Source organism: Rhizophagus irregularis, chromosome 2, assembly GCF_026210795.1.
Source record: "Rhizophagus irregularis chromosome 2, complete sequence".
Taxonomy (NCBI): domain Eukaryota; kingdom Fungi; phylum Glomeromycota; class Glomeromycetes; order Glomerales; family Glomeraceae; genus Rhizophagus; species Rhizophagus irregularis.
In genome coordinates, this window is record NC_089430.1 from 1,866,800 (window position 1) to 1,880,685 (window position 13,886).

The 13,886-nt window shown below is 25.5% G+C and overlaps 3 protein-coding genes across 3 annotated transcripts; 1 reads left to right on the forward strand and 2 right to left on the reverse strand.

The window, feature by feature from the left end:
- Positions 1-2,167: 2,167 nt before the first annotated feature.
- Positions 2,168-5,661, reverse strand: OCT59_011814 (uncharacterized protein; the record flags this gene model as incomplete). The annotated part of the gene is made up of 4 exons (XM_025329319.2): positions 2,168-3,906; positions 4,017-5,387; positions 5,480-5,522; positions 5,599-5,661. 4 exons carry the CDS (start codon positions 5,659-5,661, stop codon positions 2,168-2,170), a joined length of 3,216 nt encoding a protein of 1,071 aa, XP_025172726.2.
- Positions 5,662-9,962: 4,301 nt separating this feature from the next.
- OCT59_011815 (uncharacterized protein) lies at positions 9,963-11,721 on the reverse strand (the record flags this gene model as incomplete). The annotated part of the gene is made up of 1 exon (XM_025327134.2): positions 9,963-11,721. The coding sequence occupies one exon, from the start codon at positions 11,719-11,721 to the stop codon at positions 10,132-10,134; it is 1,590 nt and encodes a 529-aa protein (XP_025172727.2). The 3' UTR covers positions 9,963-10,131.
- A 1,469-nt stretch (positions 11,722-13,190) lies between these two features.
- OCT59_011816 (uncharacterized protein) lies at positions 13,191-13,647 on the forward strand (the record flags this gene model as incomplete). The annotated part of the gene is made up of 4 exons (XM_025333417.2): positions 13,191-13,236; positions 13,317-13,349; positions 13,424-13,537; positions 13,604-13,647. 4 exons carry the CDS (start codon positions 13,191-13,193, stop codon positions 13,645-13,647), a joined length of 237 nt encoding a protein of 78 aa, XP_025172728.1.
- Positions 13,648-13,886: the final 239 nt, after the last annotated feature.

The window sequence follows — 13,886 nt, forward strand, 5'->3', positions numbered from 1 at the left end:
TTCCTTAATTATGATATGATAATAGATCGGACGCAAGAAATATCACACTTTTCAATGTTACACAAGGACCCCGAAATATACATAAAAGGGTCAGGTCAGAGTTTGCGTATAATGAGTCAAAAAAATCATGTAGATCATTCCTTTTATGGATAATCCCAGCCAAAATAATATTTCCTAATTTAGATAATGGCTGAAATTATTGTAATTCCGGCCCTGAAAGAATGCGTATTTTGGACCACTTCTGGACCTGACCTCTACATATATATTTCGGGGTCCTGTTACACAATTTAAATTATTTATACACCCTTAACAATATATAATCCAGGTGCCGTTTATAAAAGTAGACCTTTAAGTGATATGATTTAATCTGCAATGTCTTTAACGAGTTTAAGAAGTCAATCTTTTAATTTAGAAACTGGTAAACATTTATTATATTAAGAATTACATTACATTTTTATATCAATGTTTAACTTTTTTTTTACTTGAATAATTAGACCCATTTTATTATTATCAGACACCGTCTACTGGTAATTAGTCAATTATATATTTGTTATTGCTTGAGATATCATTCATTATATTAATAACCATTATTCTTTTAAAGTTAAAAGAAAATTCGATGAGATTAATGACGATAATGGTATGATATCAAATAAACTTTATTGTAAAGATTATAAATTGAATTAGATATTAATAATCATAATAATAGTAAGTTTTTTTTTATAAATATTTATAATTACTTCATTATATTTTGACCTAATTATTTTTTTAAATTTATTAATGTAGAACATAATTCCAGAGAATTTGAATTTGATATTAATACTCTTTAATTTTTCAAAGTGGTTTTTTTATTTTATTTTTATTTTATTATAATAATAGATTATTTTTAGTGCTTTTAGGAAATAATAGATTATTTAGTGTTTTTAGGATTTTCTATTATATATGTTGACTTTGACGGAAGATTTCAATCGCTATTTAATTAGTATACAAAGAGAAAATTATGAAAAATAATTGATTTTCTAAATTTTTAAACCACTAGGATTCGTTTTATTTTAATAAAATATCCTAAAAAAATTTTTTCTTATGTCATAAAACTCAAATTTAAATATTGAGTAATTTTCAATAATTTTTATTTAATTTGTTTTCTCATAAATTTATATATATAGTAATGTTGTTTAAATATGTACAGTAAACTCACCTTATATGAATTTGGCGTCTGGACTTATTCATGCCTTCGTTCATTTATCAGAAAATTTTGTTTAGAGTTTGGAATCGATTAAGGTTAATCGATTAATTAATCGACTAAGACGGTTAATCGATTAAGGTATCTCAAAAATCGGTTAATCGATTAAATTATCAACCCATAATTCTGGTCAAATTATCTAATGCGTCCCAGAGCTGTGAATTTTTGGTCTCGTGTTCTCCGAACTTGGAAGAATTTGTATTAATTTTTTAATGATAATAATAATAAATAAGACTTTCCTATAACTAAATGTATGATCAAAACCAATTTGGTGCAATCTGCGGTCAAAAAAAAAAAATTTTTTAATATTTTAATATTAATCGATTATTAATCGATTAGGGCCCTTGGTTAATCGATTATTAATCGATTAAGGTTTTTTTGGTCGGTTCCAACCTCTAATTTTGTTAATGCTATAAATGAAGGATTTGGTATAGTATAGAATATTTCGGTATACAATTTTTTTCGGTATAAGTAAAAACAACGTGAACCGTCCTTAAATAAATTATAAAATATCTTTCTAATTTAAACTTGTTTCAAATTTATAAAATTTTATTAGAAACTTAAATCTTTGTTTTACTGCAAAAAAAAAATTCATTGTAATAAAAAATTCATTATAAAAAGTCATTTTATATGTTTATACACTTTATTTCGTTAAATCAAGTGTAACAGCGCTTGATCAATAAAAATTTTTATGTTAAATATCAAAATTCGTCATAAGGCAAAGAGTTGACTATATAGTTGAGTTAAAATATTAATCATTCTAAAGAAGATTATTTACATATAGTAGTAAATTCTTTGACAAACCAATTTCTCTTTTATTTATGTATAAAATAAAAACATAAAACTATAATATATAAAATGATCGAAATAACAATATCACTATCGTATAAATTTGTTTATATTCCCTATAATATTATTTCTTCTTTTTTACAAATTGTGATTAGTGATGATATAAAGATCACAAAATTCTTTGAGCTGGTTAGCTCCCGAAGTTACAGCAAATTTTTTCATATTTTCCACATTCGACCTGGTAATCTTTCGCGAGAGCCTCAATTCCATCATCTCTTTTAAATGGGCCAACTCATAACTATTTGCTAATTTAAGTAGATCTTCATAAAGTACAAATTTTGAAGTATCGGAATCAATCTTTAAACTTTTAATTGCCACATCGATGTCCTGGCCATACAAGTATCGTAATAAGATTCTCATCGAGTTAGGTTTAATGTCATTCACAGTATTCTTAATCAGACCTGGATTTGCCGAAGAAAATTCTTTTTGAAAAAATTCAGAGCTTGCCGCAAGCATATATCGATTTGCTTTAATTTCTTCTTCATCCACAATAAAAATGATATCATTTAAGGAGGTTTCCTGATCAAACAAAAGATCAAATACGGCTTTTCCAATAATAATGGACTGATTGTGTAGACAAACGTTTATTTTATAATCTGGTCGTTTTACTTCCTTGACACCTGCACTTTTGAGCATGGTGGGATATTTTTGAAGGGCCAAACAAATATATCTATCCTCATCTATTTGACTATTCAAAATCAAATCTTTTATAGAGACCCAGTTATCGTCATCAAATGGGTCTTGATTTTTGTTGAAATTAAGGAATAATCTTTCACGTTCATGAATATGTTCTGTTAAGTCAATATCATTTTCCTTACATTCATCTTCGAGCCATTTATAAACTTCATAGACGTTGTTTTTAAAAACTCCAGCCCAATTTGTCTTCCATTCATCATCAACCCGTAAATTCATATATAAGTAACGAAGATGTTCGATTACAATAGTTACTTCCGGTTTACCAAGTGTTGGATATTTTTGAAGCACGTGTTTAGGCGGTACAACATCTTCTGCAATCAAAGACATTTGACTCCACGCAACTTCCTTATACTTGGAAAGTACTATGTGATCGAAACAATCCAAAGTATTAGTACGAACATGATTCAAATTATAAGGTTTACCCAGATCTTTGGAAATTGGGATAAATTGAAATCTTTCCATTCCTTCTTCAAATTTAAGAGTGTCAATATTTTTATAGAAATAATCGATTAAAGCAAAACCTCGATAACGTGTGTCAGATGGAGGGTTCACTTTTTTCCCCAACTTCTCAATATACTTAGCGCAAATAATGAATGTTTCTTGATTAACCTTATATTTAAATCCAATACTTGACAATTCATTTAAATATTTTAGATCATTATGAAGAAACATGCCCATGTTTCCACTAAAAATGGTCTTAAAAACACTATTATTAATATCATATAGTTGATCAACTTTCTTTAATTTCTTATTATATGTGGGGAAACAGGGCTTATCCTTCAAATCTTTAACAACTTTACCATAATCGAGTATGCTGTTAAGAAAATTAACATAATGATAATCATATTCATTAGGGAATTCAACGTCTTCGAAAGTATACGAATAAACGTCTCGTTCTTGGACATCAAGTTTGATAAGACATTTTCGAACATCATCTGCTGCATACAAATAAATTTTGGAATCCTTTTTTGTTCGATAATGTTGAAATTTATTTGGCAAAATATACCCGCATGAAATTGGTTTCAAAGCTGGTTTCGAATCTGGTTGTATCGGATCCGAGAGTGTTGGCCAAATAGGCAATGAGCGGATGAGTAATTTTAGATCCGGGTTAGATTTTATGTCTGCACAAAGTAAAAAAAAAAATAAAATAAAATAAAAGAATAAGCAATTCAACCATTTGTTTAGTCGCAAGGATGATAATATTTGTATACTTAAAATTCTATGTAGCTACCTAATTCATCCAAATTATTTCGTAATAAGTCTCGAAATCCTAAAGTCTGTTCACGTGGTAAGAACTTGAAGAGAACGTCTACGCGGTCATTCTTGTCAGGTAAGCCTTCATTAATCAACTGGAAGATATCATCATTTTTTAATACAAGTTGAAGTACTTTAAATCCATATTCGACTATGCATTTTGGATAATTTCCAGTGACGGACGGAAAGGGCCAGTATTTTGAGATGGGATGATCTTTTAGATCTATTTCTTTATTTTTATGTAATTTGATAATTTCTTCGAGTAGTTTGCAATAAAGTTCCGGTAAGAAATCGAGCAAAATATACCTATTCCAACCAAGTTTCTGATGATCTATATCCGGTAGATCATCTTTATCTATTAGTAATTTTCCACGATCTGAACCTTGGGCCCAAGTTCCGTTAAGATGAACTGGCAAATTTATTGCATCCGGCAGTGAGAAAAAAGAATACATTCTACCCTTAAAGTTATCCTGAATATTCTCTGAGCTTTTAAGTATTGTAGCGATGCCTCCTAATACGCGTAAACGATATTTTCTCGCATATTCTTGTAGTTTTGAATCCTCAGGATTTTGTTGAGCACCATTAGTAATAATCCAATGTTCTTCTTGTTTATTGCCTGAATTGTCAGTTAATTCGATTTTTAACTGAAAAGTTTTAATTATACCATTGTTAATATACTTTCTTCGATTTCGAATATCTTCATCCAAATCGGTTATAACCGCTTTCCAAAGAGAAGTTATTTGAAATGGAGATGTAGTTTCATTTATAAAGGAAGTTTCAATTGTCTCAATGTTTCGAAGGAATAAAAATTGAGAGGAAACAATTGATTTAATATCGGTGAGTAACTTGCGGACTTTCTTAGTAGTAAAAATGCTGTCAGTTATATCACTTGGTTCTTTCCTAAGTGGTAATCGAAAGAGAGTCCCTTCAAAAGTAGATCGAAAATCCATCCCTTCAATACCTTCAAAAGGGATCAATTGATCCTTTTTAGAGAAACCACCAATGCCATTATTGGGAATATGACCTCTAATACCACGTTGGGATAAATATTTCTCTTGAGGATCCAAAAACGCAAAAGAATCACCACTTATAAAACTTGGAACATCAGTAAAATGATAGCACGAATTAAAGCCCAATCCATGCTTCCCAATTTTTGTATCATCGCCTTGCTTTCCTCCAACGCGTATTTGCATAAGTGATTCAAAATCAGTTTCTTTAAATTTCGCATTATTAAATATCAAAATGGCTGGGCCTTGCCAAGCCTTCATTTCATTATAAAATAGAGAATCTGTAGGATGTGAACGGGCGTCAACTATCACGTGATATCGAGTAGCTCCAGCGTCATCGGCTATTTTTTTTTTTTTAGGTAAAATAAGTAACATATTTTTTTTTACAAAAGTTACAAAAGCGAAATAAAATTAATTTTTTTTAACTCCTTACCATTTTGAAGAAATTCTTTAAATATACTCTCGAAAGGATAATCCTGGTAAAATATGGGGTTTAATAATGTTATTAAAAAGAATTATAATATATATTTTAAATCATAGATGAAAACCTACTTTTATGATATTACGTATGGACGAAATAAGTGTCTCATTTTGACCGTAAGATTGAAATGACATGATGTATCGTTTATCTTTTTTTTTCGCCTTTTTTTTTTAAATTATTTTTGTTGATTTAAATTAAAAAAAAAAAAAAAATTGATAGATTGGGAATTTGGAATTTGATACCATTTGATACCATTAAAAAACTTATTTAATGTTTAAATTTGTTCTTTGTACGATTTTTGTGACAAAATTTTATTCTAAAAAAAGCTGTATATCGTTTTCATATCTACTTTATACAGTAAAAAAATCAAATATATGCTGATACATTGCTAAAATAAGCTTGTTAATGAGACTATTAAAGACAATGATCTTCCGGAAAAAGTTTTGAAGATGGTTTATTTGAAATTCTTCATATATTAGAAGTTAGAACTGAAACATTAGTAAAGAGATTGAAAACGATTTTCAAGATTGTTTCTATAGATGAACTAGATGAACTAGATGAACTACTGATTTAAAAACTAAAACAAAAATGATCAGCATTTTTAGGAAGATTGATGCTTTTGCCGTTTTGCGTCAAGATCGGCTTACATGTAAAAAACTTGTATTACTATTTTATTTTCGAATCTCTATTTTTCGTTATAAATTGATTCTTTTCAACCAACATCTCAAAATTTTCCCAATAAAGAAATTAATACCATAGCTCCCAAAAGGATAAGGTTGATAAAGTCTATTAATGGTTGAAAATATTATTATTGCATTTTCACATGATTTTCATATGTATTAAATATCATTGAGAATTTATTAGTTTATTAAGTTAGATATATATTTTCTTTAAATTTATGTTTCATTCATTCCATCAAACGATAAAGACTATTGTGTGCTTACAAAATTAATGATTTTTTACAAATTTTATTTGAATATTATGAATATAAGAACATATCTAAGTTATCTAAGTTGTTAAAAACTTTGGACTTTTAATTAAATTTTGTACTAGATTCCGAATAGTTGTTCATCGATAGCAAATTTATAATGCCAGCTGGAATTAAAAATCCCAAATCAAAGTTTATAGTAGCGTAATTTTAAAATTATCTATTAATGTAATTATATGTTCCTTTCTATTTTTGTATTCATTCATTATAATGCCAAAAATCTTGTGTAAATGTTAACTTTTTTGGAGAAATTTTATATTTTACATGATGATCATACTAACCAAGGAATTCAGTTTGTTCGTCCGGCACGTGATGATATGCAATGTTTTCCGTTTACTCTATACATAATCTTATGTTATGCTTTATGTTATGCTTATGCTTATGCTTTATTCTTTAGGGTCAGCAAAACCCAGCTTTCCATGGATAGTAGGTCAATATATCGAGAAGAAAAAAAATCCGATACACGTTATTGGCATTTTCTTTTTCAAAAAAAAAAATCTTTGATACATTTTAAGAAAAATAATAATAATCGACAAATTCATGTTAATCATATTATCGTCATAAAAAATTTGTCGTAAATTGTGTATCATTCAGTAGAATTTATAAATTGTAAATTATTTTATACGATTATATATCAGCAAAAAAATTGTTTTGGTGTTTTTTTTTTCTTTCAAAAATATGTATATTGATTTTATAAAAAAACAGATTCAGTATATTAGATTCAGTATATTGATTTTTTTTTAATAAAATTCTGATTCCAGATCTGCAATACGAGCGAAAGAAAATTCTAAAAATATAATTGACACTAATTTTAATTTATTCAGATTTATCATCAAATAAAATTCTCTTGATTTTAATAAATGAACACTTTCCTTACACAGTATTTTTTTAATGTCAAAATCAATTGTGTTTTCATTATAAATTTGAAAATAAAAGAAAAAACTTTGGATTTATTGAGTTTTTAGAAATTTGATAAGTTTATTATAAAGCCAACAACATTTCCGTTCGTTTCTCACAATAAAATTGCTTATTTTTAATATTTTTTTTACCAAAAACCATTATTATACCTTTTAACTGTTTGAAATCACAACTTTTTTTTGAATCAAAAAAAATCACAAAATAAAGAAACACATATAAAGAATCACTGTGAAGTTACCATTAGGAAAGTTATTCTTTAACTTATCCTAAAATAATAAAATGAGCCTTTTAAGACGTGTGTCGTATATTTAGTTGTTTAAAAAAATTATATTTTAGAAGAAAAAATTTTTTTTTATTAAAATTTATTATAGCAATTGATAATAAAATTTACGAGAGACGAAAAGTAATTTATGCAGAAGTGGTAATAAAAAATCACTTAGTTTGACTGGATATATGTCATGTGATTGCAGATCATTTGTGTGTGTAACTTTGTGTTGCGGTTATTTTTAATGAACGTCGCATAAGATAAATCTGAAAAGCCCCAATAATATTCCGATTTTAAAAGTTTCTGCAAAATTATTTATGTGTTATAACCAAATTATGTGATTATTATTTTTTTTAATCAAATTTTTATATTATATGATATTATTTGATAAAATATGTATATTTATATTTTTACCATCCTACAAAAAGGAAAGGACTCCCAAACTGATCTACAAAAAAGAAAAAAGAAAACTGAATCTTCTCACAAAAAAAAATCTGCTGGCCTATGAAATAAAAAAAGGGATAAATATAAATAAAAAAGAAAGAGGAATAAAGAATAAATAAAAAAAAATATTTTTTTAAAAAGAGGGGTAATGAAGTTAGAAAAGTTAAAAAAATTTTTTTTTAAAGGGAGGACGTCAAAGTTAGAAAAATAAAAAATTTTTTATAGAGGAAATAGAAATAGAACGAAGAAAATTTTTATTAAAAAAAGAAGAGTGGGAATAAAAGAATAAAATCAAAAAAATTTTTTTTAAGGAGTGACGAAAAAAAATTTTTTTTTAAAGGAGAGTGACGAAAAAAAATTTTTTTTAAAGTGAGGTACGAAAAAAAAAATTTTTTTTTTAAAAAGGGGGGTGACGAAGAAAGAAGAAAATTTTAGAAAAAATAACAGATCAAAAAGGGTTTATATAAAAAAACAAAAAACGTATCATAACAAGTCAATAAACAATCACATGATCTCATGTTATGATACGGGATTTTTGTAAAATTATCTTCTAAAAATATTAAGTTTAAAAATTCCGTATACATTCCGTATGATTAATTTTTTCCGTTTTTTTTAAAAAATGTTCAAAAATAAATTGTTTATTAAATATACGGAATTTGTATATGGAATCTATAGAAACGTACTGTACATAAAATATATACAAAACGTATCCTTTCCATATACATATTTCTTATAGGGATTATTTAAAAAAAATCTTTCGTAATAAATAAATCTCATTATGTATCGAACTTCGTGGCGCAACTTTATTGGTCGATTTGTACAGATCAAGAAATATTTGATATATCAAAGTTATTCACTAGTTGGTATAAACTGGCACATTCAAGTCGTATCTAATCAATACAAGTGACCCGAATGTCCAAAATTTTTATTTAAGAAAATTTCCTCGATATTATCTTCGAGTTAAAATAAATCAAACAAGAACGTTACTATTAAATATTGTCAAATTTTAGATATTGACTTTATAGAACTGGATTTAAAATCATTTAGCAGTAATTAATACATTTAATTGTTAAAAAATATAATAAAATATTAGAAAAAAAGAATAAAAGAAAAATGTCCTTCGAACTTTTATGATATAATATTAGTACAAAGACACTGATGGAAATTACCCTCTTAAAAATTACGTTAATGGTTCTTGCGCGTTGTGGCGTAGGAAGCGATTTAGTCACCTTTTTTTACCATAATTTGTAAAGTATTTGTAACATAGAATCTTTAAGTAGTCGAAAAGCCCAGACAGAGTGAACATAAGCAAAAAAACATTTGCAACTACCTTGAAGCGTCTAACCATAACTTGGAGCCAATAAAAAAAAAAGATTGATAATAGTTTGTAAAACTTAATCATCTCTTAAAATTTGAAATTTGAAAATGTGGTTTGACGGTTGAAGTACGATCACCAGCACTGTACCATACATACAATGAAGGTTATATCATACTTATCTATATACACTTTTATTATAAAGGATTTAAAAATATTGTCAGGACTATTTGACGATTTTTTATATTATTTTTCAGTTAATATTTAATTTTAACCAAATTGATAAAGAATTTGTTAAAATAATGGAATTATACAGATAATAACAAATGCAATATCATATGTATGTTCAATTTTAACATGACTTAGGCTATATAAAAACCAAATTTTAATATTTTAAATAATATAAATAAAAATTTTTATTGTACTTTAAATTATTATTTTTAAAATTTTTAAAACATAAATAAATAATGTTCATCTTAACTAAAAACCTCCAAGTTGAACAATTGAGAGCTAACCTAATTTTTTTATTTCCTAATACCAACCATAATTCAAATACATAATTTATCTTTTAAATTTTTAAAGTCATAAAAAGTTATTCTTTAAATATCTCTAATATACATTATTACAATTCAAAGTATTAATTGTAACTATACAATTTAGATTATTTCACATTATTACCATAGAAGCATAGATAAATCTCCTTTATATAATACATCAAAATTTCTCATATAACTATATTTTAAAATTTGAATATCATATAATCTAAATTCCTCTATATCTTTCGAAGAAAACCAACTTACATTGAATTTATCAGAAATAGTCAAATATTTAACTTTTTTCTTTTTCATAATATATTCCTTTATACAAGGATAAATAGTTACATAAAGATCATGACTTTCATTTTTAATTGACAATTCTTTAATAAAAGTATTTTGAGAATTTTTTAAGAATATTTCTAAATCATTTTCATTAATTGCAAGACACAAATTCAAATATTCTAATTTAAAAGGAAGAATTTGTCCTAAATTTTGTAATATAATTGAATGAAAATCATTTTTCATATCAGTGACAAAACAGAGATCAATTGAAAGATAATTAAGACTTTGTTTAATATTTTCAATTAAATTGAATACTAAGTTAATATTCCGATAATCCCACAATAGGTGTAAGTATAAAGATTTAATTTTTCTACAATATTTTGTAACTGATTTAAATAATTGTAATAATTGTGGTTTACTATCTACACGACTTTCAAAATTTTCTAAATAACAACCAAAATGTTGTAATAGCAGATCCAATGGTTCAAATTGTGATACTTCACGCAAAAATAAAGATTTCAATTTAAATGGTTTATTAATATTAATAATTTGTTGAACAAATTTGGTATCTAGATAACTACAATGAATAATATGAATTGATTCTAAAACATTTAATTGATTAAATACTTCATTTAAAATAATTATATTTTTAAATTCAATATAATAAAATATGATTGTGTTTAATGTATTTGAACAATTAGAATTTTTCAATGATAATAATGATTGGTACAAAGGAGATCTAAATAATATTTTTCTAAGATTCTTTTGAGATTTAATAATTTGTGATAAACCGTTTCCCATCATTTGTTGATGTTCGTAGTGATTATAACATTGATATAATAGAGATGAAATTGAATTGCAATTAGAACTTAAAAATGTTAAAAATTTTATTATAGATACAGACATTTCCAAATGACTCAATTGCAAATTTTTTATATTACCAATAAAATTTGAATTTTGTAAAATCAATTCAAAAATATCATCAAAACTACCATATAAAACATGCAAACTATGTAAATTTGCTACATTTTCAATGAATAGTTGAATTAATGATCTACAAATTAATTTTGTAAAGTTTGACTTTCGAAAATTTTTAGTTGCTAAAGTTCTATCCCAATCTTCAATAGATTTACTAATTTTATATATATCCAAATGTTTAATAAAACTAGAATATTTAAATAATGTATTTGAAGGAAATAAATTTTTATCCATTCCATATTCAATTAATTTTGTTTTCTCATCATCATTTAAATCATATAAATAAATTTCAATAAAGTGAAGATTTTTAGGACGCATAAATGAAAATGGATTTTCCCATAATAATGGAATTGCTGAATTACACCATAATCTATTAACCAATATACATGAATATAGTATTCTATAATCTTGACGAAAATATTGTAAAATTTCACCTAATAATTCTGGTAAAATCTTTGAAAATGCCATTACGTTAAGCAAAAAGGAAAGAAGAAAAAAAGGGTTTGGGCGACAACTTCGTTTCGTCGCACAAGTATTTATGCAACGTTTAAATTTCTTATTGGTTCCTTATTATATAGATCCTTATCACATGATGATCATCACTATTTTCCGCAGCACATCAACATGAATTATTTTATTCTATTTTAGCGTACCTGCTGATTTATCACCTAGGTTATTTCGGTATCGTTCACGGGTCCCTGACCGATATCAGTAATAAAAAAGGGAGACAGAAAAATCATATGACTACTTACCAAAATCCGCAGCATCCAGTATTATTTAAAAAAAATTATAAATAGGGTTACAGTACTGTAAAATCTCCCGGTAGTACTAAGAAAATCATCAATTCTTGAGACGACTTTTGGGTTCCGTTGCAAGTGTAGTATGTGAAACTCTTCATTCAAATTTTAAATTTGTATGTTCGCTATTTATATTTAGAAAGACAGACATCATAAAAATTTAGTTTGATTTCAAATTATTATAATTATAACGGTAAAAAACATAAAAGATTAAACGTTTAAGGCGTAAGCATTATTACGAGTCTGACGCTAAGTCAAATAAGCTGTAAGTAAGTATAGAAGCATAACAAGTATATCAGTCTTTTTCCGAAACTTATTCTACTGTCAAAAAAAGTAACAAGAAAATTGAAACTCATAAAACCCGGTATAAATTGGGTTGGAATTTACTGTATAATTAGGAGTTTTTGAGTTCTGTCCAGTTTTTTTAAAATTGAATCTAAAATAGCCCTGTTCATTTCCAGTCGGTTGCATTTTTCGGTCGGATTTTGTTGTAAAAAAAATTATCCAATAAAAATTTTTTTATTTTCGATCGCAAATTGAACTGCTTTAGATTGATTTTTTAAAAAAAATATAATAATTTTGTAAATATATTTAATATAATATTTTATTTCTTTATTTAATAATAATAAAAAAGTTGAAAGAAAAAGAAAAAAAATCAAAAAAAAAATTGGGGAAAGAAAAGGATGAAGAAAGAAATCGGTTTAAAAAAATAAAAATAACAATACGGTCTAAAAAAAAGATCGAAAAAAAATAATATAAAAAAAAAATTGGTCTTAAAAGACCGAAACAATAGGATTATTTATTAAAAAATTTTCAGTTTGGGAAAAAAAATTAAATGTAAATGGGAAAAGAATGAGAAAAAATAAATTTTTCGGTTTGAAAAAAACTGAAAGAAGAAAAGGGAGAAAAATTTTTTTCGGTTCGAAATCAAAAAAAGCATTAACTGAAATTGGATTGGTTGATTGGAATGCACATGGATCGAATAGTTTTTCAATCAAATTTCCTTAATTATGATATCGGAATCAAGAATATCACACTTTTCAATGTTACACAATTTAAATTATTTATACACCCTTAACAATATATAATCCAGGTGCCGTTTATAAAAGTAGACCTTTAAGTGATATGATTTAACCTGCAATGTCTTTAACGAGTTTAATAAGTCAATCTTTTAATTTAGAAACTGGTAAACATTTATTATATTAAGAATTACATTACATTTTTATATCAATGTTTAACTTTTTTTTTTTTTACTTGAATAATTAGACCCATTTTATTATTATCAGACACCGTCTACTGGTAATTAGTCAATTATATATTTGTTATTGTTTGAGATATCATTCATTATATTAATAACCATTATTCTTTTAAAGTTAAAAGAAAATTCGATGAGATTAATGACGATAATGGTATGATATCAAATAAACTTTATTGTAAAGATTATATGTCAAAAGAAATTGAATTAGATATTAATAATCATAATAATAGTAAGTTTTTTTTTATAAATATTTATATTGTATTATTATATTTTGACCTAATTATTATTAATGTAGAACATAATTCCAGAGAATTTGAATTTGATATTAATACTCTTTAATTTTTCAAAGTGGTTTTTTTATTTTTATTTTTATTTTATTATAATAATAGATTATTTTTAGTGCTTTTAGGATTTTCTATTATATATGTTGATTTTTGACGAAGATTTTATCGCTATTTAAATAAAATTCTATATACAAAAAAAGAAAATTATGAAAAATAATTGAATTTATAAATTTTTAAACCACAAGAATCGTTTTATTTTAATAAAATGTCCTAAATCGATTTTTCTTATGTCAT